This window comes from Poecilia reticulata, chromosome 2, assembly GCF_904066995.2.
Source record: "Poecilia reticulata chromosome 2, P_reticulata-male-v2, whole genome shotgun sequence".
NCBI classification, from domain to species: Eukaryota; Metazoa; Chordata; class Actinopteri; order Cyprinodontiformes; family Poeciliidae; genus Poecilia; species Poecilia reticulata.
In genome coordinates, this window is record NC_088831.1 from 18,719,397 (window position 1) to 18,745,253 (window position 25,857).

The 25,857-nt window shown below is 43.3% G+C and overlaps 2 protein-coding genes across 3 annotated transcripts; one reads left to right on the plus strand and one right to left on the minus strand.

The window, feature by feature from the left end:
• Window positions 1–3,587: 3,587 nt before the first annotated feature.
• On the minus strand, window positions 3,588–7,879 carry nup35 (nucleoporin 35). Its single transcript, XM_008437066.3, has 9 exons — window positions 7,566–7,879; window positions 6,468–6,635; window positions 6,264–6,400; window positions 5,478–5,535; window positions 5,287–5,395; window positions 5,048–5,117; window positions 4,836–4,964; window positions 4,630–4,758; window positions 3,588–3,839 (listed from the first exon to the last, which is right to left on the minus strand). Exons 1-9 carry the CDS (start codon window positions 7,576–7,578, stop codon window positions 3,762–3,764), a joined length of 891 nt encoding a protein of 296 aa, XP_008435288.1. The 5' UTR covers window positions 7,579–7,879; the 3' UTR covers window positions 3,588–3,761.
• dnajc10 (DnaJ (Hsp40) homolog, subfamily C, member 10) lies at window positions 7,853–19,293 on the plus strand. 2 transcript variants are annotated; one of them, XM_008437086.3, is made up of 25 exons: window positions 7,853–7,876; window positions 9,947–10,189; window positions 10,282–10,444; window positions 10,562–10,612; window positions 10,745–10,827; window positions 11,959–12,090; window positions 12,960–13,053; window positions 13,392–13,469; window positions 13,603–13,646; window positions 14,323–14,388; window positions 14,471–14,536; window positions 14,634–14,723; window positions 14,804–14,911; window positions 14,980–15,094; window positions 15,194–15,321; window positions 16,065–16,181; window positions 16,258–16,359; window positions 16,466–16,526; window positions 16,703–16,797; window positions 16,988–17,121; window positions 17,208–17,261; window positions 17,844–17,991; window positions 18,193–18,315; window positions 18,412–18,519; window positions 18,607–19,293. In XM_008437086.3, the coding sequence occupies exons 1-25, from the start codon at window positions 7,868–7,870 to the stop codon at window positions 18,616–18,618; spliced, it is 2,424 nt and encodes an 807-aa protein (XP_008435308.1). In that variant the 5' UTR covers window positions 7,853–7,867; the 3' UTR covers window positions 18,619–19,293. The 2 variants fall into 2 exon arrangements, with proteins under 2 accessions (XP_008435308.1, XP_008435318.1); XM_008437096.3 differs by lacking the exon at window positions 7,853–7,876 and adding an exon at window positions 8,606–8,954.
• The last annotated feature ends 6,564 nt before the right edge of the window (window positions 19,294–25,857 follow it).

Sequence of the window (25,857 nt, forward strand, 5' to 3'; positions counted from 1 at the left end):
TGTTTCTTCAGCTCATTGTCAAAATGTTTAATATGAGTCAAAGATACGTTCAAGAAATATACTGGCCATAAGATGGTAACATTTAGATACAAGCTTTCCAAACCAACCTCATCCTATGTGGAAATGTAATACACCGACGTAGAAATGTAATATATGTAACTTTTATTAAAAAAATATTTTTTTTACATATTTGTTGAAACTGTCACTGTGTTGTGACAGTACGGTATGAGACAGATAATCTGTGAAAAAAATAATCGAGCTCCTCTGCCTTGCTATCTAGAAACAACCAATCCAAGCCAGGAGGAGGGTCTTAGCGGTGTCAATCAACCTCCGTGTGGCGCTACTGACCACTGTCTGCTATCCTGCATCTAGCAAAGAGTGCTAAAGCTAGTTAGCATGGCCACTGATGATGGGGCATAAACAGTTTTCCAGAAAGAATGAGTTCTTTCACCACCATTAGCACATTTAGCAGCAAGTACATGAGGATTATTGACAGCGCTGAGCCCCTCCTCCTGGCTCTGATTGGTTGCTTTTGGTCGGGAGCGGTGCATTTCTTTAGATAGCAGTAGTAGCTCAGGGAGAAGCTGGAGGAGATTTATCTTTTTACAGATTATCTGTCTCATACCATATTGTCGCAACATGGTGACAATTTTAAAAACTATGTAAAAAAAACAAAATGTTTTTGGTAAAACATTTACATACTGCAGCTTTAAAAAAAATCCAAGACAAGAAACAAAGTCTCTAAAATCCGTCAGTTTGAAAATTTTTACAAAGTCCTATCTAAAGCTACGGGATTCCTGTGGACCAAAGTGTGAACCGCTGCCTACTAAAGGATATAACATGAAACAGTGGGGAAGAAGAAAGACAGGCTGGGCAGAGAGGCAATGTTCTGAGGCCAAAACATGTGCTGACCAAAAAAAAAAAAAAAAAAACAGCCAAAGACCCATCTCACATTTCCCAGAAAACACTGGGCTTCGTTACCTCGGAGTGACAGAATATTTACCACCGTCTTGAACAAAATGGAGGCTTGGTCGGTCAACGTTTCTCCGCAGAGATGTGAAAGGCTCATTGCAGGTTATCATTGGGGTTCAGTCAGTGCTGCCACCCAGACACCCAGTCTGCAAAGAGTCATCACCTTTTCACACAGGGCCAGGTTGGTTTGGGCAGCTTTTATTCCGTCATACATAAAACTGTAATTTGAAAACTGCTTTTTGTATTCACTTTGTCAGACATTAGCATCTGATGATCTTAGTGTGGAGTGTGCGCGCGTGCGTGTGTGTGTGTGTGTGTGTGTGTATACAAAGACAAGAAGCCTGTATTGAATCCAAAGCTTTACTATCCATCCTGGAACCCACCTTTGTCGTCTCTACGCTACGACAGGAACTTCAGACTCATCGACCTTCATACCTCTGCTCCAGTTTATTTTCGAATGAGCCGTAATAGATACGGTGAAACCTGAGGTTGTGGACTGATCTCGAAACATTCCAGATGGCTGAGCACAAAGCTGCAGCTCCTAGTCAAAGTACCCATCCATCTATCCGTTTGGACCGAATCATCTGGATGGTTTTCTAATCACCAATAGATCTCAACTGGTGTCTTAGCTGACTCCCCTTTCTTTTTTTCTTTTTTTTTTTGCGAGTGTTCAATACTCTTTCCTTGTGTCATTTCACATTATTACACGTAACTTCATTTCTGAAATTATTTGGTTTGGTTTCTTTCTATTACTTGGATTGTAATGTTCCTGCTTTAGACACTGGTTTACCTTGAAAAACTGCGTTGAGTTCAATGCTTCGTTTTAGCCCGCTGTGGTTACGGCTCCGAAAAGGCGTCACAACCGCAAAACGATCAAAAAATATATCCATCCGCTCAAACAGACATGCCTGATGAGGACATCATTAATCAGAGAAGAGGACAAGAGTCTTGTGGCAACTCTGGAGGAGCTGTAGAGATCCATTACTCACACGTAACGTTTTAAGACGTAAAGACACGAGATTAAACCACTTCCACGCTGTGAGCAGATTCATCAGTGAGCTGCGACTCACCTTCTGTTAATCATTCAACCTAACACAATATGCGTCTGTATAAACAGCTGGAGCACAAAGGAGCACCTCCCTGTGAGAAAAATGTTGCTCAACTCGCTATGAAGGCCAACAGAGGGTGTGATGCCAGCTCGTTTGCATTATAATCTTTAGGTTTTTTTTCTTAAATTTAAATATTTATTTTCAGCTATTTTTCCAAGAACCTCATTTATCCCGTGTGAAAATATTTTCCTAAGTTCGTCTCCGATGATGTCTTCTTATATGTAGCTCTCTGGTTTTCTAAACTGCCTGGAGGATGTGTCATAAAGTTTATAGCTCCATCTACTGGACACATCACTCTTTCTAATTAAAAGGAGAATCTGCTACACCCGCTTTTCTTTGCAGGGACTTTTTTTCAGAGATGTTCTGAGCGATTTATTGTTCTCCTGTGTTGAATTGCACCTCTGGCTAAAAACACATAATCACTGCAGCACCACTTTAGTTCTTTATGTACCAATATCTAGAATTTTTAGGTCCCAAACTCTGAGGCTGAGTTGACAAAATTATCCTCAAACATCTAGAGGATAAGTAGCAGGTTTGTAACTAATTAAAATAAATAAAATACATAAGTGTGATTATGTCGTGACAGTATAAGCAAGGGAAATTTATTTGTGTAACACATTTGGTGTACAAGACTATTCAATGTGCTTTACAGAAAAATCAAGAGTAAGAGATTACAAATCGATTAAAAACGAGTAAAAAACGAGAAGGAAATAATTGACTAACTGAATTAGAAAAGAATGTAGTTAAAATAATAAAAAAGAATGTAGATAAAATGTGTCGTATAATATGTGAAAGGTAGTTTTTGCCTTCCCCCAGTGCAAACTGCAAAAATATACAGCTCAGTCAGAAACAACCAATCAGAGCCAGGAGGAGCCGACCGTGAATGCTAACGCGAGTTAGCAGTCCCACCAATGGTGGTGAATAAAGTTTTCCTGTAATGGTAAGTTGTTTCTAAACATTGAGCATGTGAGATTGATTGGTAGCGCTAAGACCCGCCTCTTAGATCTGATTGGTTGTTTTGGTCAAAGAGCCATATGTCAACACGAAACATTTCATGTTCAGTGAAACCCCATTCCTGAAGCTAATCATTACTTAGCACACAAAATGAAATTGTCTAAATATAGACGTTTTATGTTGTTTAATTACAAAAAGTGGCTTGTGCGCTACCTAAAGTAGGCAAAAATATGTCAGTTAACCTGAGTTATTCTGAAATATGTGTGGACACCCTGTCCCGACACGTGCCTGGTTACTCCCGGCAACAGACATGGTTTTCCTCAGCAGTTAGAATCTCTCCTTACCTGATAAAACCCTGCATCATCATCATCACCACAAAAGACTGATTTTTTTTGTTTTTAAACTCTAATCTTTCCATCTTATTTACATCCATGTATCCATCTGTCTGTCCATCCCTTCGTTTGGTCATGTGGGGGCTGGTGTCTGTCTCCAGCGGTAACTTTGACTGCATTCCCACCTGGTGCCCAATTAAAATGAAATGACTCAACTAGATTAAGGAAAAAGACAAACTTTATTGAGAAAAAGACATAAAAAATTCATGATAAAATTAAGCAGACAGAGAGATTCTCCAACCGTCTCTCTCTCTCACTCACACACACACACACGCACAAACACACACTGTAGTGAATCATTTTCTCTATCTGCATATAATATATTCCTCTCTCATCACCAGCCAAACATGTACTCCATTGCTTTGGAAACAAAGCTGTCATCCTTCCTGGGCGTCTGTCTGTCTGTCACCACCTGAGCATGGACAGATGTACACAGATGTTCAAGCTGAAGCGACTGAGAGCGAGTCTGCATGCAGAGACAGAAGCTGCGTTTCCACTACAAATGTGCGGAAAACTTTGATGTTTTGCTAATGTCGAAAAACACAGTTTCGCAGTCGCGGTGTTTCCGTTAAATAAGAAATGAAATTAAAATCACACGTGAATATGTTTGTTCACGCAACAGATCGTTAAAACTGGACCATCATCCTTTGCTGATCCAAGTGTTGATCATATGACTCGTGTGATGTGACAAAAGTGTTTCCATTGCAGCTTTGGAAAATACAATAATTTTGATATGGCGCAAAAATATGACGCCGTAGTAGACAAAAATAAATACATAAATAGATGCAGATTGTAGTACATTTCCAAAAATATATTCAGAAATGTTGAGAGATTTTGAGTATTCTAGAAAGAAAACTACGTTTCTTATTTTTTGTCTAGAAAATGTTTTCAAACTCAGAAATGTCCAAGTTTTTTTTTCTAGAAAATTTCTGAGATTAATCTATACATTTATGAGTTGTTTCTAGCAAATTTTCAACTTTTCAAATTCAGAGATTTTTTTTGTTTTTTGTAGAAAATTTCTGAGATGTTTTTGGCTTAAATGTACTCATCCTTTTTTTTCTATGTACAATGACCCTAATACACCGACGTAGAAAAGCCACCAAAAACATTTTCACTAAGTAAATTCATTTTTGTAATTCCAACTGGCGCAATTTTAAGGTGAATGGAAACGCAGATAGAGTGAGATGGAGATGTGAAGTCACCTGGTAGTCGCTGCCAGAGCTCCTGTAGGAGGCGCTGAGGGGCCGTAAGGCGGACCGAGGGGTGGAGGGGAGAGCAGAGGAGGAGACGGAGAGGGGCGGAGAGACGGCTTCACTGCTCCCCATCACACTCTGGGAGAAACGATGAAGGGTCAAAACTAGAAGTGAAACAGAAACAGACGGCATGCTGGGTAACAGCAGGAACGCACCTTGTCTATGCAGGGCTTCACTCCCACCATGATGGAGTCTCCAAACACCTTCCCGTCTTTGGACAGGGCTTTCCTGGCCTGCAGTCTGGACTGGTACTGGAGGTGCATCCAGTTCCCAGGAGATGCCATCTGCCAACACATCACCAGTGTGTGTGTGTCAGTCAGATTGTAAGTGAGATAAAGCACTAAAATCAGTAATTAGCTGCTCTCACCGTGTGTTTGAGAATGTTTCCATACTGAGCGAACTGCAGCAGGATGTAGGACGCCGAGGCTGGAGGAAAACTGAAACACACATCAGTGACTTACCATACTGCTGCAGCCAAAGAGCTTTCATACCGTTTTTCTTTATGATCGTAACATGACCAAAAACTAAATATATTTAAATATTTTCCAGTGATTTCTGCAAACGACTGTAAAGCTAACAGGCTAGAGCGTGGTCGAGTATGAATACCCAAAGACGGTGACCCAGGTCTGGTCCAGCTGGTCATCTGATGACAGAGACTCCCCCTGACTGTAGAAAGGATCCACCTGCGCCGGAGAAAGGCACCCCTGCTGGAACACTGGACGCCACACAGGAAGACGGGGTCAAGCCGGGGTTCACTTTATGATAACTGAGTCAGTGAGGGGTTTATCGGTACGCACCTGCTCCTGGAGTGGAGGCCTGGCGTGCCGAGAGGGGAGACTGCATTACTGGAAAAGACTGAAACAAAACAGAGACCCCATGTTGGCATTTATGTCTCAAGAGATCAGACACCAGGTATGTTTGCATTACGAATTTGTGCAAATCTCTGTTGATATTCTGCTAATGTTGAAAAAACACAATTTTGTAATAAAATAAAAAAGATATTAAAATCACTCTTGAAGACGCCTGTTCATGCAATGAGTCATTAAAACTCATGGCAGCGACGTATGTAAACATTGTACAAAAAACTACAAAGACAACCACTTTCTGTTGTCTTTTTTGTGGTTTTCACCAGTAGTAACATCCGACTGTTGATCATGTGACTGGTGTGAAGCAGAAAAAGTCTTTCCATTGCAGTTTTTCTTTTTTTTATGGCTTTAGTGGCCTTTATTTGAAAGTGCTAAGTAGGTAAAGAGAGGGAGAAGACATGCGGCGAAGGTCACCAGGCCAAGAATCGAGCCGCGACGGAATAAGGCCTCCTTACGTGGGTTGTGCTTAACCTCTGCGCCACCGCAGCAGAACCCCATTGCAGTTCTGTTTCAAAAAACCACCTCATGTAGATCCTTTGTTTTAAATTGAAAAACTTGAAGTTTTTTCTAAATTAGTGTGTTTCCATGAAGCAAATTTCAATTTGTGCATTCCTATGGTTAATGGAAACGCAGTTGATCTTAGATTAGCCAAATTAAAGCCTTTTTTTGCTAACTGCTTTGTTCCGGTTCACCTGGCTGTCTCGTCGTCCTACCAACCTGCTTGAGTGCTCTGAGTGGCGTTCCCATGGTGACCAGGTCGTCATAGATGCTGCGAACAGGTGGCGCTCCGCTCTTATCTTTTGGCGTGGGGACGACGGGCTGCGGGGCCGAACCTCCTCCGCTACTGGCGCTTCCTGAAACAAACTCCAGATTAACACACACACTGCCCACAACGACAACATCCAGCTTTGTTCTGCTAACCTCGACTTGCACTCAGGCTCTCTGCGAGGGGCGAGGTCAGGCTGAAAGGACGGGGCTGTGGGCTGGCCGGTGCCGGCAGGTCACCCATGAGGAAACCGGGGAGAAACTGAGCTCCGGAAGTCGGCTTTGGCGAGGTGGGAGAACCTAGAGTCATCGGTTCAGAGCCCACTGGAAGACAGCGACAGCAGGACAATTATCAAGTTATATTCTACAGAAATCCTTCATGTTTTGTAATAATGCAATCTTAAACTTCAATGTATTGCGTTGAGGTTTAACTTGGTAGGAAACAGAGATGGGTAATAACTATTTACATTTACTCTATGTTTAGTAATTCAGTAACTTTTTGTTTTGAAAAAATAAAAAATAAAACAAATAAATAAATCTACTTTTAGGAGTATTTTTACTACCCTGTACTTTTTACTTGAGTATCGCCACTCTGACTCGAGTAAAATTTCTGCATTCTCTACCAACTGAATGAAAAACAAAAATTCACACAATTTTTGTTAAAGTTGTATAAGTTCTTAATGAAAAAAACTGACTTGGAAACATTTTCTCTTGCCTGATTTTATTTTTTCTTCGTTACTTGTATGGATTATTTTCATCTTCGTACTTAAAATACCAAAATTTCCACTCAACTTCATATTTTGGTCTCTCTGATGAAGTAATTTTTAAATATTAAATGATTGATAATTTCATCACTTGCTCTACTTGACTCATGTCTGGACATGAGTGGTTTTGAAAGCAAATGTAGGAAACAAATCAGACTCACTGATAGACGGTAGAACCAAACACTTGAAGCTGCTGTGACTTCAGCTAATGATGGTTTCACAGAGTAAAGTACTGATGTAAAGGGGACGATAATATATACTCACCTCACTTAAGGAAGTCAGTACCAGTTATTTTAAAGCTAAATGTATTGCGCGGAATGATCACAATTATTGTAGAGAGCAAAAATATCCCAACGGAATGAGTAATGGTTAACCGTGTTTCAAAGCAAGATATAAAGCTGCTTTCGGTGTTCTTGAGCACACAACATTAAGTGAAAAATCCCTTTAACACTAGCAGAGCGAAATGAAGATTGTATAAAAGTTACAGTACCTTGTAACTCCATTTTCTTCTTTTTCCACAGCCGCGAGTTTCAAAAGTAGGAAGTGACGAAAGGGAGAAAAGAGGCCAGTGGCTAACAAACTCAGCCGGCAGAGCTAGCTCTTCACTAACTGTAACTTCCTGTTGTCACACAAACCTCCGATGGGTTCTTTTTATTAAATGGTCTAATGTGGAGAAGTTGAGCGGGTTAATGCCCGCTTTTTGAGCGAACCACAGCTTGTTCCCGGAGAGCTGAAATTACTGCTGGAGTGAGCTGATGTTTCGCCTGCAGAAACTTCCGGCGCATGTAACTGATGGCATCGGTGAGATGTTCAAGTGTGTCGCTTTTTTACACGTACCCGTACATTTTAAATATTCAGAAATGTTAAAAATGTGTTTCCGGGCACACTAAGATATCGTAATTCTTTCCGAATTAACCATATGTAATAATAATAATAATAATAATAATAATAATAATAATAATAATAATAATAATAATAATAATAATAATAAAAACCAAAGTACTCTCTCATATAATATGTTTTCTACCTGTTTGAATATGTTGGCTTTTAAGCTAAAAGCATAAATAAATCTTGAAGACTTTTAAAGTCCATTTGCGGTTGAAAAGTTGCGAGTATGTTAGTTGCCCATGGTATTTAGACCACCTGGCAAACATGACAAATAACGCTTACCTCTCATCTTCCTCGTTTGGAGTAAAACTAGACAAGATGTTGGAACAACAAAATAAATCGTTTTCTGGCCATTGGTTTGAAAGACAATAAAAAAATAATTTATTGTAAAACTATTCAAAACTAACACTTAAAATTCTCTCCCTTTTCAGTTACCTTAATGATGATGTATGCAACATATACAATTTCAGATATTGTGTGTACATTTTTAAAAGTATGTCTTTAATTTCTAATTTAGACAAATAATTATTTATCTAATGGATTTACTGGGTATCAGACAAATCAGAATTTAAGGTAAAATGTTTTCGAAATATGAAATTATAAACGGCACAATTTTCGAACGCACCATACTTTACGTCATCTTCATGTGGTTGCGGAGCGTCAAATTTCATCAAGGTCCCATAAATATTGGAGCTAGGTTCCGTGAGTTTAAAGCTTCTCGTGTCAAAATAAAAGTTCAAATTCAGCCGTGCGTATTTGGAAACGCTCCCGCACTTTCTTTTACTGGCTCTTAGATGGGAAACATAGAAGCATGAACTGAACGACGCAGTCACCACTTTGGTTTTAACGTTTCGGTTATCCACAAGACTTTATTTTGAATGAAAAGAGACGGAAGTTGCCCCAGTTTTTGTGTACAACTTGATACCGGCATGAGCCGGATGCTGATGCGGATCTTCATCTGCAGGCTGAAAGGTGTTGAATCTCCTCGAAGGTAACAAAGCTCTGGTTTTATTCACGCAAAAGCGTTTGTAGACATTACAGGAAATATTCGCTTTAACCACAATTCCGCACTGTCTGTACCCGTATGTAGCGGTTAACAGGCTAATAAGTAGTTCTTGTTCCAATTAGCTTAGCTTAGGCTATTAAACAAGGCTTTTTATACTGCGAAAATTACGCTTTTCAGAATGTTGATACATTTATTGTCCTTAACAAAAGTTTGAATTTAGCCTGGGTAGAAATTAATTGTCGTTATAACTGCATTTTATTTCTATAACTTGTTAATGGTCAAGTAACGAATGTACTGGAATGTTTTACTCTTGTGCAAGTAATTTTATTAGGTGGAGATTTATAGTTTCCATGTAGAGACTGCTTAGTTGTGAGTGATGTTTATGATTAAAAGAAACGTTGCTTGCCTTTTGTGATGTAGAATTCGGTGTACTTTCTTCACTTAGGAAGCTGAAAGTTGTAAAGTTTGTCTTTAAAATGGGGCGTACAGTTTCTCGGTGCGCAAGAGATACTCTTGGTAGCCAACAAAGTCATGTTCGCAAACTACTACTGTAAAGAATGGTTGCAGAAAGTAAATGAAATTTTCTGAAAACACTAAATATATGTGATGTCACTCACAAACTCACGGAAGGCGAGGTAGATTATATATCTTGTCTAATTTCACATTATTCTCGAGAAACCAACTTTTATCTTTTTTTCGCCACTCATGTTGTTCGGCCAAAAACTCAAGTCAGATATTAATATTAACATGGCCGTGGCGGCAGTCCTTTGTTGAAGACCAGTTTTAATGATATCCACTACCAGTTAAATCCATTTGGCAAAAAATATCTTGATAATTTTCAAGACACTTTGAAAAGTATTCTTTGGACTAGTGATACAAAAGTGGATCTGCTTGGAGGGTTTATACATTATAGAAGAATATCATATAGTCATGTAGTGGTGGTAGAATGATGATATTTTGAGGATATTCTCCTTCAGTTTCAGGTTCTAGGGGTTACAGAAGAAGGAACGGTGATGGGGCCCAGGGTCGTTCACAGGCTCCTAAGGCCTGTTACCCTCACACTGTCGCTGGTTTTCGTCTTTGCCATCTTGCTGGCGACGGTTTGTGCTAAGGAGTCGGACTACTACGAACTGCTGGGGGTCAGCAGGGAAGCAACGACAAGAGAGATCCGACAGGCGTTCAAGAAGCTGGCGCTCACTATGCATCCTGACAAAAACCCTGTGAGTCACCGACAGGAAAAGCCAAAAATTTCCAACATTTTGGTAGATTAAAGTATGCTTGTAGTCGTTAATGCTGACCAATGATTGCTTAGGGTGACTCCTCGGCTCACGAGAAGTTCCTGAAGGTGAATCGGGCGTATGAAGTGCTGAAAGATGAAGACTTGAGAAAGAAATATGATAAATATGGAGAAAAGGGATTGGATGAGCAGCAGGGAGGGCGCTACGAGAGCTGGAACTTCTACCGCTACGACTTTGGTAAGGCTCCATCTACTTCTACAAGCACTTTATATAGTTTTTGTTCTAAACCACCAACTCCTCCTATCATGATGTTTGTATCGCATTGTGACTAATGTATCAATCTGTCTGTTACAGGTATCTACGATGATGATCTGGAGATTATCACTTTGGACAGTGGAGACTTTGGTAAGGTTTAAACAAAAAAAGCAACAGCAAAAAGCAGCAAATGAAGAAGTAAACTGTTGCAAGTAAAGTGACGAGAACTGCCAGCATGTGGGTTAAAAATAGTGGGTAAACTTCTATGCGTTTGTGTTCTAGAAGCAGCAGTGAACTCTGGAGAAATCTGGTTTGTCAACTTCTACTTCCCACGATGCTCGCACTGCCACCAGCTGGCTCCGACGGTAATAAAACACCAAAATAAATAGACACACTAAACACGCCTCTGGAGTCTTGGGGAAATTCAGGTGTGTTGCCTGCTGGTTCTGAACACACTTGAATTTCTAGCTGCTGACTCTTGTTAAAAAAAAGAAACAAACAAACAAACAAGAAAATGCTGACTTTGAAATTGAAAATCTGTTTACTTGCCACATTTTTATGCTGCTTCAAGTTTACCACCTCTACCAAAGTAGAATTGACATTGTTATAAAGAAGATTATAACTTCTTTATTATAATCTTTTTTATTGTTACCTTCGCTTTAACATCACAGTCTTGTTTTATTTATTTTCTGTACATATCCATCAACAGACAATCTGGGGATGAAAGCTCCGCCCCTATATGGTGAAGCAATTATTAGCCGAATTAATCAGAGAGCGTACCTTCACAAGAGCAGATGGAGTGTCTCCATAGTTTAGCATACAGCCTATAAACCTGTTCCCCTCCTCTCCTGTGGTGGCACTACACCAAGAACCACTGAAGGAAATGACGCAAAAACATCAGAAGAAGACACTACACAACTTCCTTCTTCATGAAATGTAAACAAAAATGTAGTAGTGTATTTTTTAGAGGTTGTAGGATTTCTCTTTTGTCTTCAGTCAAAGACCACAAGTTGTTTCTCCAGCTAGTGTTAAACTCTTATGTTTGTTTTGGTTGTATTTACCCAGAATGCCCTACGCTAGAGCCTGCTGCATATCTTCAGAGCGGTCTCCGGTGTTTACATATGCTTTCAAAATGCAGTAGAGTTCACGTAAACCGAACCGAGACCTAGGTTTGTAGACGGGCCAGAGTTCGGCTTTTTGGTCCACATCAGACTTCGATTGCACGCTCACACCTCCCCAAACAAACCGGACTTTCTAGTCAAATGGACTAGAGTTCTGTTAAAGCAGACTAAACAGGGAATGCACCGTGAGTGTGTATGTAATAAGCCTTTGATGAATCTCCAAATATCGGTGGTGGCTGACTTGACTCAAGTTCAGGCTTCGTATGCTACAGCTGGATCTCTAATGAAACACAAGGCAGATGTGTTGTGTTTGTAAACTTAATAATTAAGCAAACCTTCCTTTTGTCAAACTCTAACTTTGTTTTCTGTATGCAGTGGAGGGAGTTTGCCAAGGAGATGGATGGAGTCTTCCGGATTGGAGCGGTGAACTGTGGAGACAACAACCATCTGTGCAGGAGGAAAGGCATCAACAGCTATCCCAGCCTGTACATCTACAGAGCAGGACAGGTCTGCTCTATATATGCTTATTTATACTGCTGCCACACTCAGTATTGTAAATTATTTTAATCAACTCCTTTGAAGTTGATGTCAGTGTCTTGTAAATCTCTATCAGTCATCCACCACTTCCCTTTTTCCAAGGAGTGTGAATACGATGCAACACAAGCTGCGTTTCCATTGCAAATTAAAACTTTGTCAATATTCCATTAATGTCGAAGAAACACAATTTCACGTTTGTGGTGTTTCCAGCGCAGTTAAAATCACACGTGATTTTGTTCACGTGAAAAAACATGTCGTGCCATGATGCTTCAGCTGGTCAGCTTTCTTGTCTTTTCCGCTAGTAGTAACATCCGAAAATACTGTTTCCATCAGTTTTGCGAAAAAAAAAAAAATCTGTTTTTAACCAAAACTTTTTCAATTCAGTTCAAAGTTCAATTAAAAAAAAACACTTTATTGATCTCAAAGTGAATTTAAATGTCACTGTAACTCATATTAATTCAATTCAAAATGCTATCAAACGATGAAAGTTTTTTTTCTTTTCGAAATTCACGTGTGTCCATTGAACTAATTTAGTTGCTCATTTATATGGTCAATGGAAGCGCGACTATAGAGGCACATTTCTTTTAACCACTTCTCAGTCAAAACAGAAAAAGTCAGAACATGCCATTCAAGTATAGTTCAAGTAATGTTCATTTTTATTGTTTTAAAGCAGCTGGTTATAGTCTCAATAAAATCACCAGCTTTCCGGCAGCCTGTGGGAAGATGCCACATTGCTGATTTGTGAATCTCCAGATCAGAGTTGTTTCTCAACGACTTGCAGCACAAGCAGAGTTCACCCTATGAGCAACAGCCTCTGATCCATCTGTGTGTTTCTGCAGAGGCCGGAGAAATTCACAGGGGAGAGGAACAGAGACGACCTGGTTCGCTTCTCCATGCAGTTCATCACTACAAAGGTCACTGAGCTGTGGCAGGGTGAGCTCATCCTTAATCCATTTTCAGACCAAACTTTTCAAATCTGTCAACTTTTCCGTCAACCATCTATTAATAACACAATGTGCGTCTTTATTGTAAGATCTACACTGCTTTCGTTTAGTAAATTGCACACAGGTTTTCTGTTTTGTTATTTTAAGATGAACTGGTCAGAATTTTGTGGCTTTGAATCTCTGGCTTTTGAAACGTTTTGACCGGCTGTTGTCAGCGTTAACCCGTCTCTCTTAATTCAGTTTGTTTCTTTAATTTCAAACCACTTCTGTACACACCTTGGAAGGAGTTTCTTTCTGTTCAGCCTCTTATTTCCTCTTCCTCTCCAGGCAATGTGTTCACTGAGATAGAGGACGCGTTCTCGTCAGGACTCGGCTGGCTTATCACCTTCTGCTCTGATACTGGAGGTAACAAACACAGCTGTCAGCGCAAAACATTGGGCTGATAACACACACACATATACACTCCTGTCATCAGAAATATAATTAATAACTTTGTAGATTTCTGCTCCACATGCTGACACGTGTCTGTCTTTCTCAGATTGTTTGGAGCCGAGGACACGACAGAAGCTGGCCGGAATGTTGGTGAGAAAAAAGCTGAATTTGCTGGAGTTTAACGTCATCAGCTGAAAAAAATGAGACACAACAGAACAGTCAGTCTGGAGTTTATCCAGATGCTTGGATTGGTCATTGTTTTAAACCTGTAGACAAGTAATATTAGGTTACCTTGATAAGCAGTCCTAACAGTGTGCATCAGTCGGACGTAAACCATCTTTTTGAAATGATTTAAAAAATGTCGTTTTATCTAAATTCACCAAGCAAGCAAGCTCTCTTCCTAGTACAACCACAGATGTGTATCCTTTTGCATTATTTGACAGTATTCCAATAAGTGTGCATAAAGTTGTTTCATTTAAGGAGGTGTTCTATGATATTTCAGCTCTATAAAGTTCCCTCCCCACCAATTTCACCACCAAATTCATCATTTTTTGTGGTGTTGGAATATTTTCTATATTCCTTCTACACTAATCACCCACTAATAACTGAAGCCATGTGCCGACTCAAGATCATTTTCTTCAAGTTCAAAGATAATAACTTCATTTTTGTTTCTGTTCAGCTGGAGGAAGTTAACACACATCTTGCTATAACCAGAGCTTGCAGGAGCATCTAGATATTAAATAGGAGCGGTCCGAGGATTGAACCTTGTGGTACCCCACGAAAATCTTTGCAGAGATCTCTGTTCTGAGTGACTGTTTGCGTTTAGGACAGTCTTGTTAAGGTGGGATGGATGGACTGCACCACACAGCAACAGCTCTGCGACAGTTTTCAAGTAAGACATACCGCTGACATGAAGTAAATGTTGTTTTTTTAAGGTACGTGTAGTTGATTTTTTTAAAATTCTTCTGTTTTAGGTGACAAGTGGAGCCACTGCTTTGTTCCCTCCTGGAAGTTCTCTGGATAAGCAAGGCAGCGTACTGGTATGATAGAACAAGCTAGCATCTGACTGACATATTGTTGGAAGTACAGCAAGTAATAAGTTCATGTGAAGATTCGGTTCATGTTCATGTACTTTAGTGGCTGAAGACTTTGGACAGCAGGGAGATCTACAATCAGGTCATCGATTATCTGCCTGACCTGGAACTTCTGACGAGTGTCAGTTTTAAGGTAGAAACACAACACAAGAGCAGCTGCTTAGTCAGATTTTATGTACCGTACAGTAAATGTTGAAATCTAACCATTTGCAGAAGAAACTGGCCCATCATCGTTGGTTGATCAGTTTCATGTTCGGCAGCCGATCGGTCTCCAGCGAGTACAAGAAGCTTCAGGCGTTTCTTCGAAACGATCACATACAGGTAAGCGGCCTTTCTGCTTCGCTTCAAGTCTCAGCCTGACAGTCTCAACCGGCTGTTTGTCTGTCCAGGTCGGCAGAGTGGACTGCGTCACAGACTCTGAGCTGTGTCGGACTCTGTACATCCACAAACCCTGCTTGGCCGTTTTTAAAGGACTGGGAATCCACGACTTTGAGATCCACCACGGTCAGTACCGCACCTCTTTTATTTAATCCTAGTACTGCAAATGCAGTCAGATTGTTTCAGAGTGTCTGAATGTCCGTGGTGTCCTGTGTCCGTACACAGGTAAAGATGTGTTGTACAACATCGTGGGTTTTGCGAGGGATAGCGTTCACGCTCATGTGACAACGCTAAGGCCAGACAACTTTCCCTCCAACAGGAAGGAGCCCTGGCTCGTTGACTTCTTTGCTCCGGTTTGTAAAAGCTTCTGGAAGTGTAGACTGAAATCATTCCTGTTTGTTAAATGCTAAAATATAATGAGATAGGGAATACTTTTAGGGAGTTTATTAAAGTTAATTAAAGGGGTGATAGAGGAATGGGCCAGAACTTGGGTCTTAAATGTAAGACCTAAGTCTAACATTTAAAGGGCAATTCTTCCAAATACTAAGGAAGTGTAATATTAATATTTATTATTTTCAGTAGACCTGGTTGGGAAAACAGATTGATCATTTGTGTTATAATGTACTTCTAGATTTTGATATATCCTAGTAGATTTTTAAAACTGTTTGATAATGGATGCTGTTGCTATTTTTAGTTAGCTAGTGACGTGGAGGATTGTAGATTTCCTGTGGCTTTATAAATCCACAGGAAGAAACCAAGTCACAAGGCTGAAAAGAACCACGACATTAGCTGTAAACATGACCAAACCCTTGGCATGTTTGGTAGTTTGCAATTTTCTGTGTAAAGATCCACCAAAACTCTTGTTTGCATGATGGACGGGCTCGAGTTCTACACCCAGAACACAAACACTCACAAATACTCGTTAACTGGAAGTGCAAGTATTTGTGTTATATATATGTGATTTATACTCTTTAGTAACGTTAATGCTGATAAACAGTCAAGAAATATCACTATATTAATCCAACTTATATCTGACCCAAAAACAGCTCACTTTCTACACAGTTTGCTGGGTTACAAATTCTCATCTTGGTTGCAGTGGTGTCCTCCATGTCGAGCCTTACTTCCTGAACTGAGAAAAGCTTCCATCCAGTTGGCTGGACAGATGAAGTTTGGCACCTTGGACTGCACCATCCACCATGGCTTGTGCTCCACGGTAGGCTCAGACCCTCTGGGTGTTTTGTGCTGAGGGATAAATGTGTTGGTCATCCATCACCCTCTTTGTGTTTCAGTATAACATCCAGGCTTATCCCACCACGGTCATCTTTAACGGCTCCTCCATGCACGAATACGAAGGACATCACTCAGCTGACGGCATCCTGGAGTTTATACAGGTCATATTTAACTTTCCACTGGGTTCTGTGTAGTTTTTTACTTTTATGAAGGCAACCAGTAATCAGAAAGGTGATTTCTTTTCTTCTTTTATTTTTGCTTCTCCAGGATCTGGTCAGCCCATCTGTGCTGGTCCTTGATCCCTCCAGCTTCACAGAGAAAGTTAAAGGTACAAACTTTAAATTAATGTAAGGAAAGTTGTTCAATCATATGGACAAGAGGTGCAAAAATAATATGTCTTTAACATTTTCAGATCTTCTTAAAACTCCTTCAGCATGCTCTGGTAGAAATACATTGGTGTCAGTTCAGTGTAAGCTTTAACCAGGTTGGGTGGTGATGTTGCAGGCAGAGCTGCAGGGCAGACCTGGGCGGTGGACTTCTACGCTCCTTGGTGTGGTCCCTGTCAGGCCATGATGCCTGAGTGGAGACGCATGGCTCGGGTATGACGGCAAATGCACAAATTCAAAAGCAGGCTAAAGGGATCAGTATTAAGTAAAATTGGCTTCTTTGAGCTTAATGATTAGTTAAAACAGCCTCTGATGGATGTGCGTTTCCCATCAGAGGAATGAGAGAGGAGAGGAAGTGCAGTGAAACCTGTCTCTCTCTCCTCACTCTGTCTCTGTCTTGCAGATGGTCTCAGGTCAGATCCTGGTGGGTTCAGTGGACTGTCAGCGCTTCCAGACCTTCTGCCAGAGTCAGGGAGTGAGGGCGTACCCTGAAGTCCGCCTGTACTCTGGGAACACCAGGCAGCCAGACCGCTTCACGTAAGTGATCACTGTGGAAGAATCAGCCTCAGATTCTTCTTCTGAAGAGAAGAGACAGTAGAACAGTGATCGGTTTCTCTCTGCAGGAGTTACAACGGCTGGCACAGAGACGCACATTCTCTCAGAGCATGGGTTCTCAGGTAGCATCTTTATCCGGCGTGACTTCCTTCTTAACAACATGCTTTTTTTCCCACCTTCTGTTCTCTTTTAGGCATATTCCTGTATTCCCATATTTTCTTCTACTACTTTCTTCTCCTCCTGCTTATCTTTCATATTATCCTTCCTATTTTCCTTCTTTCCTACTTTCTTTTTTAGTTCTTTCTTTCTCAAATACTTACTTAATTATTTACTAACTTACTTAAATACTTACATGCTTAACCCTCCCACAATCTTTAGAGATGGGGTCATTTGGACTGAATCCATGTGCATTTTCCCAAGTTTTTTTTTTTTTTCCGACCGTGACATTTGCCGCTCTTCTCCCAAGCGTTGCACTAAGACCACACAAGGGTTTAATACTTATTTACATATTTACTTACTTAAATACGCACGTACTTTCTTAAGTATTTAAGTATGTACATATCATGTATGTACTTAAATACTTACTAACAAACTTACTAGTTTAAATACATTTCTTCTTCTCGGCCTCATTTGAGTCTTCATGAGTAATCCACAGTCAATGTTTGGTCTGCTAACGGGTTAATGGAGTTAGGTGTTGTGTGTAGTTCTTTGCCCAGAGTATCGGTGGATCTGACTCCAGAGACGTTCAGATCCCAGGTTCTTTCGGGTCGGGATCACTGGGTTCTGGATTTTTACGCCCCCTGGTGTGGACCTTGCCAACACTTCGCCCCAGAGTTTGAGGTCCTGGCTCGGGTGAGACACATTTGTCAAAAGTTCATCCAAAAATTATTCTTACCCCGAGAAGATTTATATTGAAAATGAGTAGTTTGTTTCTGATAGGAAACCAGATATTGCATTCAGTCTGGAGAAACATGTCAGTAAAATAAAACAAATGTGTGTGGTGACATGACTCATAAATGTTGTTGAGATTTTAAAGGTTCTCTGTGTTCTCAGATGGTTAAAGGGGAGGTCCGGGCTGGGAAGGTGGACTGTCAGGCACATCACCAGACGTGTCAGTCAGCTGGAATCACCGCCTACCCAACGGTCCGATTTTACCCAAACCTGGGAACACGGAGGGTGAGGACACAGACACACCCAGCAGAGGGCGCCTGTGTTTCAACCGTTCTACTTTACAACAACTAAAACAATAATAATCTCTGCATGTTACTACAGTATGAACACAGCGGGGAGCACATTAACAGCCGGGACGCAAACACAATCGCTGACATCATCAGACATCGGCTGGAGAAGCTGTCACCACGGTTACACAACACACCAAAGGTAGCCATCTTTTCAGTTACAACTCAGAGTTTAAAGTGTCTCCTAAGGTCGAATCAGACTATTTTTCTGGCCCTGCTTGCTTTGTAGGACGAGCTCTGACAGACAAAGAGGTGCCATAGAAGACCAACAACCTGATTGGTCAGAGAGAGGAATGTATTTGGGTTTGATTGGTTCGGTGAGTCAGCACTCCTGGAGTAGACAACAGATGAGACGGTCAGGTCACCGACTGATGCTCCTGTCTTTCAATCATCTGAACTCTCTAGCCTTAATTTTATTCGCTTTTATTTTGTCTCCAATGTTTGTATTTACTCTATGAAGTAAACCTGTGAGACAGTATGGAATATTGTACATGTTACTGATACAGCTGCACACACAACCAAACGAGGACACACTACTGTACTTAAGTGTTCCTGAAGGAGCATTTTCAGAAACAACTTTGTTAGAGCTGCAAAAATTTTGTTTCTATCTGTGGTTTATTCTGTTTGGTTTAAACAAATATATATATATATATATATATATATATATATATATATATATATATATTTTTTTTTTTTTGCATAGATAAGCCAGGCCTAAATGTGAACCGTTGCTGTTTTATGTGTCATTTTATTTGATCTTGACTCTACTGGCTCTGTTGTTTTGATAGGGAATAAAAGTTCTGGAAGCCAACTTGTTAAAAAAAGACAAATTGACAATTACACTTATGATAATGATACATTTATATATATAAATAATACTAATTGAAACAAATAAAACATTCTTTTTTCAATGTTACACAAATTGTCTAGTTTTTTATTTACTTTTTTACATTGACTTGCAAAAGTATGTACACCGCTTAAACTTTTAACATTATAACCTCAACCTCAGTGAGTCTTGAAGTTTCTCACAACTCACTGAACTTCCAGCAGTAGGAAACCTGTTCACGGTGCAATTGACAGAAAAATGTAACGTTTTCATTTGATGATTGTGTGGTTCCTCTCTCCACGCTCTAATGCCACCCTAGGAAAAACCACCCATATTTGGCTGGTATCAAAAATCACCAGGGGTCTTATTAAACCTATGGTTTTAAACTGTCATATTACTTCCTGTAGTGCTGTGGTTTATTATGCATATAACTATCATTTAACATGATGTTAAAAAATAAAAAGCTGCTTTTGTTTAGGGCTGAAGCCATCAAGCATTGATTTTTCATCAGATAACTTTAAATTCCTGTCTGTAAAACTCTGAATAATATCTGCAGACACCAGTAGAAATTATCCGTTTAATAACTGCAGTTATTATTGACCATGTGTGGATTTTTCTTTGAAAAAAAAGTAAACGATTTAGATACTTTTCAATTATTGTTTTTTGGCCAATGCTCAATTTGGCCAGCAGGTGTCACTCTTTGCATTGTGGAGGACCTTGTGATTAATAAATATGGGTTTATAAAATGGGTTTATAAAATTAGACATGTTTAAATTGAGTTATTTTTTCAAATGTAATTTCAAGCAGTTGGAGATGATGCATGGTGTAAACATATGTCACCCTAAAATCTGCCACATTAGTGACCACTGACGATGCCAACCAGGGACATTTGTGGACGTTACCACGAACATCCAGCCTTTGCAGACTGGAGTTTTCTGCAAATTAATGTTGAAAGAATATATATATAAAAAACATCAGAGCAATAGAGGTTCAGATCTTACCACACCAGACAAGACCCAAGGTGTCGGTTGTGCAAGGAGGCCCCTGAGACAGTCCAGCACATAATAGCAGGGTGCAAGATGCTGGCAGGGAAAGCGTACATGGAACGACATAACCAAGTGGCGGGCATAGTGTACAGGAACATCTGTGCAGAATATGGACTGGAAGCCCCGAGATCAACGTGGGGAACACCCCCAAAGGTGGTGGAGAATGACCAAGCTAAGATCCTGTGGGACTTCTAGATCCGGACAGACAAGATGGTAATGGCGAACCAACTGGACATTGTGGTGGTGGATAAAGAACAGAGGAAAGCCGTTGTGGTGGATGTAGCAATACCAAGTGATTACAACATCAGGAAAAAGGAGCATGAGAAATTGGAGAAATACCAGGGCCTCAGGGAGGAACTGGAAAAGGCCTGGAAGGTGAAGACCACAGTGGTGCCTGTGGTCATCGGGGCCCTGGGGGCAGTCACCCCCAAACTGGAGCAGTGGCTCAAACAGATCCCAGGAACAACATCAGACATCTCAGTCCAGAAATGTGCAGTTCTAGGCACAGCCAAGATACTGCGCAGAACCCTCAAGCTCCCAGGCCTCTGGTAGAGGAACCGAGCTCAGAGGATGAAAGAAAGAGAGAGAGAGAGACCATCCACAGGGTGAGAAGGGGATTTTATATATATAAACAAGCAAAACAAAACAATAAGATAGAAACAGACTATTTTCCCACAGAGAAGAAATTCGGGTGCAAAGCGGCCATAGTTATTGCAAAAGTTCTATGGTTAACAAATACAAACGGACTCGTTTTTAAGTGTGAGCTTTAAGTTAGAACGTCCCTTTGTTTCTGCAATTAAAAAGATAAAATAGAGCCCAAGGAGGCGAAAATTATGAGCTGATAGTTTTTGTTAATTGACAAAAGGCTTTTATGCTTGACCCGTACCTTGGTGCAGTAGCTCTCATGCAGGGTTCGTATGAAGCCACTCCCAGTCGACGTCCGGTTTGAGTCCGAGTTTCAGGAAATCTGGCCAGCCCTGGCAATCAGTGAGCACGCGGCGCATGCCCTCGTGCCCATCTCAAAGCATCAACTATAAACATAGCTTGTCCAGTCTTTGCTATCACTAGCTGTGTTTCCATTGTAACATCCGTTGGAAAATCAATGAAGACACAACGGAGTCAGACGTTCAGTACACTAACAACTTTAATGATGGAACACACAGGTCTTTTCACCCGGGCAGATACCTTTTTCACTCACGGTTCGTCTCTTCTCTTTTTGCCGCTAAGCCTCATGGGAAAACACGTAACAACATAACAGCAGCCTATTGACCGCTACATTGCCCCCCCTCAGACGGTTAGCTGTCCCAGCAACCAGGAATGTCTATGTAACATGAACCACAACATTGAACAATAGAACTCCTAGTCCATCACGGATCAACTATAAAGTCCTTAAACCGTGCAGGAAGGCGCCGTTGTCTGGGATTAACGCGCCGGGACTCACCCTGAACAACTTGAGGCGTAGGAGAAACCCTTGGCGGAGGGTCCGGCTCGCCATCCGCAGGTTTGCCTGGCTGGTATGGGGCCAAGCGATCTCGATGAAGAACCACCAGCCGGCCCCTCTTGCGCAGCCGCACCCGGTACACCACATCAGAAAGTCGGTGAAGCACCACAGATGGTCCAGCCCACTGACTGGTGAGCTTTGGGGACAGTCCTTTTTTTCGTTCAGGGCAAAACACCCAAACCTTGTCCCCGGGCTCGAAGTTCTTTCCCCGGCAGCGTGAATCATAGGCCCGCTTCTGCTTGAGCCCGGCTGCAGTTAGGCACTCCCGCGCCAGGTCATGAGCAACCTGTAGACGCTGTCTCAAATCACAGACGTAGCTCAACCCTGATCCAACAGGTTGTTCCGTTCCGGGGGGTGGTCCAAACACCAAGTCCACGGGGGTGCGTAGCTCATGACCAAACATCAGCAAAGCGGGGGTGCATTGGGTGGACTCGTGGACCGCTGTCCGGTAAGCCCACAAGATGACCGGCAGGTGTAGATCCCAGTCATGTTGCTGCTTATCCACCAGAATAGCCAGCTGGGTGGACAAGGTCCGGTTGAACCGCTCCACCAGCCCATCGCTTTGAGGGTGAAGTGGCGTGGTTCGTGTCTTCTTGATGCCAAGCCTCCGGCAAACTTCACCAAACACCTCCGCCTCGAAGTTCCGGCCCTGATCACTGTGTAGCTCCTCGGGGGCACCGAACCGACAGAACATCTCGCTCACCAGTCTTTCAGCCGTGGTGGCAGCGCTCTGGTTAGGGATGGCATACGCCTCCGGCCACTTAGTGAAATAGTCCATGGCAACCAGGATGTAGCGGTTCCCTCTTTCCGTCACAGGAAATGGGCCCAGTACATCCACACCCACTCGTTCCATTGGGGCACCCACCTGGTACTGCTGCAAGGGGGCATGCGAGCGCTGGGTTGGTCCTTTCTTTGCTGTGCACGCATCACAACAATGGACATGGAGCTCCACGTCTTGACGACAGCCAGGCCAATGGAATCTTGACCGGAGGCGTTGCAACGTCTTAGCGACTCCAAAGTGGCCTGCCCCCACCGAGCCATGGACCATCTGGAGCACCTTGGCCCGCAACTGTTTGGGCACCAGCAACTGGAGAACGTCGCGCTGTACTGCTGGGGCTTGCCACTGCCGATAGAGGAGCCCACTGCGGCAGCAAATGGTGGACCACTGGGAGTACAGTGCCTTGGTTTCTGGATCTAGAGCCGCTATCACTTCCCAGGCGGGCCGCTGGCCAGCCTCCACCCACTGCTTGATCCGAGCAAGGACAGGGTCCCGATCTTGCTCCTCCCGCAGTTGTTCGGCCTCCATAACCTCCACATCATTCATAGACCCTTCGGTCACCCTGAGGCACCTAGGATGCTGTGGGTCGTCGCTGACGGCTTGTAGCGCTACGGTCTGTTGACACTGCTTACAGTCAGTTCCAATTGCACACGGCCGGCGGGACAGGGCATCAGCATTGCCATGCAACCGACCAGCCCGGTGAACGATTTGGAAGTCGTAATCCTGCAGCGCCTCTAACCACCGTGCTAGTTGCCCCTCAGGCTCTTTGAAATTCAGCAACCAGGTCAAGGATGCATGGTCAGTGCGAAGGAGAAACTTCCTCCCACAGAGGTAGTGGCGGAAGTGCCGAACCCCTTGGACAACAGCCAGCAGCTCCCGTCGGGTGACACAATAGTTCCTTTCGGCCCGGCTGAGGGTGCGGCTGTAATAAGCAACAACCTGTTCTCCCGTCTCTCCCCCTTGTGAGAGCACCGCCCCAATGCCTCTATCACTGGCATCAGTATCCAGAATGAAGGGTTGGTTTGGGTCAGGATACTGCAGCACTGGGGCCCTCACCAGTGCCATCCTGAGTGCAGAGAAAGCGTCAGCGCAGTCTTTATCCCAGTGGAATGTTTGTCCCTTTTGGGTCAGCCGATGCAGGGGGCTGGCGAGAGTGGCAAAGTCCTTCACAAATCTCCGATAGTAAGAGGCTAGCCCCAAGAAGCTACGCAGCTCCTTCGTGTCCCTAGGCTCTGGCCAACCCCTCACTGTACTGACCTTGTCTGGGTCTGTGGATACTCCGGCTGCGCTGATGACGTGGCCCAGGAAGGTGGTCTCTCTCCGGAGCAGGTGGCACTTCCGTGGGTGCAGTCGCAGGTTAGCCCGGCGAATGGCATCGAACACTTCCTGGAGGTTGGCCAGGGCCACCTCAAAGCTATCTGCGTGCACCAGTAGGTCATCCAGGTAGACCACACAGCGGCTTCGTGGAATATGGACCAACACCCTCTCCATGAGGCGTTCAAAGGTAGCTGGGGCATTGCAGAGACCAAAAGGCATCACCTTAAATTGCCACAGTCCTTGCCCAATGGTGAATGCTGTCTTTGGCCGAGCTTCCGGGGACAGTTCCACTTGCCAATAACCGCTGCGAAGGTCGAGGGAACTGAACCAACTTGACCCAGCGATGTGGTCCAGTGTATCGTCAATGCGTGGGAGGGGGTAGGAGTCCTTGCGGGTGTTTCCATTCAGTCGTCGGTAGTCAACACAGAACCGCCAATCTTTGTCTTTCTTTCCCACCAGCACTACCGGTGCGGCCCAGGGGCTATTGGAGGGCTCTATGACATCAGCCTTCAGCATCTCTTTGATCTTCTCCTCCGCCACAGCCCGCCTTGAAAAAGGCAGACGGTGGGGCCGCAGACGGATGGGTCTCGTTTCCCCCGTGTCAATGTCGTGCTGTACCAGATTAGTGCGAGTACACTCCTCATTCTTGGCAGCAAAAATGTCAATGTAGGCCTCCAGCAGGTCCTGTAGTTGTTCACTCTGCTCCTGACCCAGTCCTCCACAGCTCCGCAGGCACAGCTCCCGTACAGCCTGCCTTGTGTCCTCTGATGGCAGTTCTGCCTGTGCCTCCTCCGTCCCCACCAGGTGATCCCTTGGTCTTCGTGGGGGCCTGCTGTGGTCTCCTGATGGTGTTGGTGCATCAACCTGTTGCACCCTCTCTTGACGTTGAGAGTGGAGTTGAATAGCTTTGTGACCCACTTGGAGCTTGGCTGAAGCAACATCTATTGTGCCCCCCCATGCCGCCAGCAAGTCCAATCCAATAATACAGGGGTCCTGGATTTTCGCCAGCCAAAAGATGTGTTGACTCTTCTGATCCTCCACCTCCACATTAAGGACCCGCCAGCCTGTCATCCTTGAGCGTTCCCCGGTGGCCGTGGTGATGTATTTCTTGGTTAGGGACCATCCTCTAGGACTTGGTGCCTCTGTCCCAGGCAGTAGGCCCGGTCGGACCAAGGAGGCCGTGGAGCCAGTGTCTATCAGAGCACAGAGGGCAACACCATCAAGCCTAATGTTCACATATAGTCCATGTGGGCTGCCTAGTCGTCCCAACCGCATTGCATTTTCAGTAGTAGGGGTATATTCCGGTGGTGGCAGGCCCCCTCCAGTACCACCCCCAGTCAGTTTAAAGGAGGCTGTAGGTCTCTTCTACGTGGAGCTGGTGCTGGACAATCACGAGCCAGGTGCCCCAGCTCTCCACAACGGTAGCACTCTGCTCCCCTTCGTCGCCGTCCCCCAGATGGTGCCCACGGTTGGGCGGCTGTTGCTTGTCTCAGGTTATCCTCATCATCACTCTCCGTACAAGCTTGGGTTGCATACAGCTTCATCCCCGGAGTGGTCTTTTTGACACTTAGAATAGGCTCTACCCTCTCTGCCTCCTCCAGCGCTGCTGTCCAGCTGTTATGAGGGTGGACACAGATATGTTCACGAAGTCTGGCTGGGCTGAGTCCTCTAATGAAGGCCTGGAGAGCAAGTTTCTCCTGTATTGCTTTCTCCAGGTCAGGGTAACCTTGTCGAGTTTGTAGCAGAATGTCGGCTGCATAAGAGCCTAGGGACTCACCATCCAGGCGCCGGCGATGAATCAGCTGTTCCCTCGCATGCTCGGCATAAATCCTCCTGCCGAAACGCCTCCGAAGAGCTTCCTGGATCAACGACCAACTGCGACGTTCTTCTGGTCGTAGGTCAGACAGTACTTGCAGGGCGCCCCCCTCCAAGCTCAAGGCGACTTGAAGCGCTGTTTCCTCTGGGGACCAGCCACCCAGCTCAGCAGCCATCTCAACCTGGACAAGGTAACC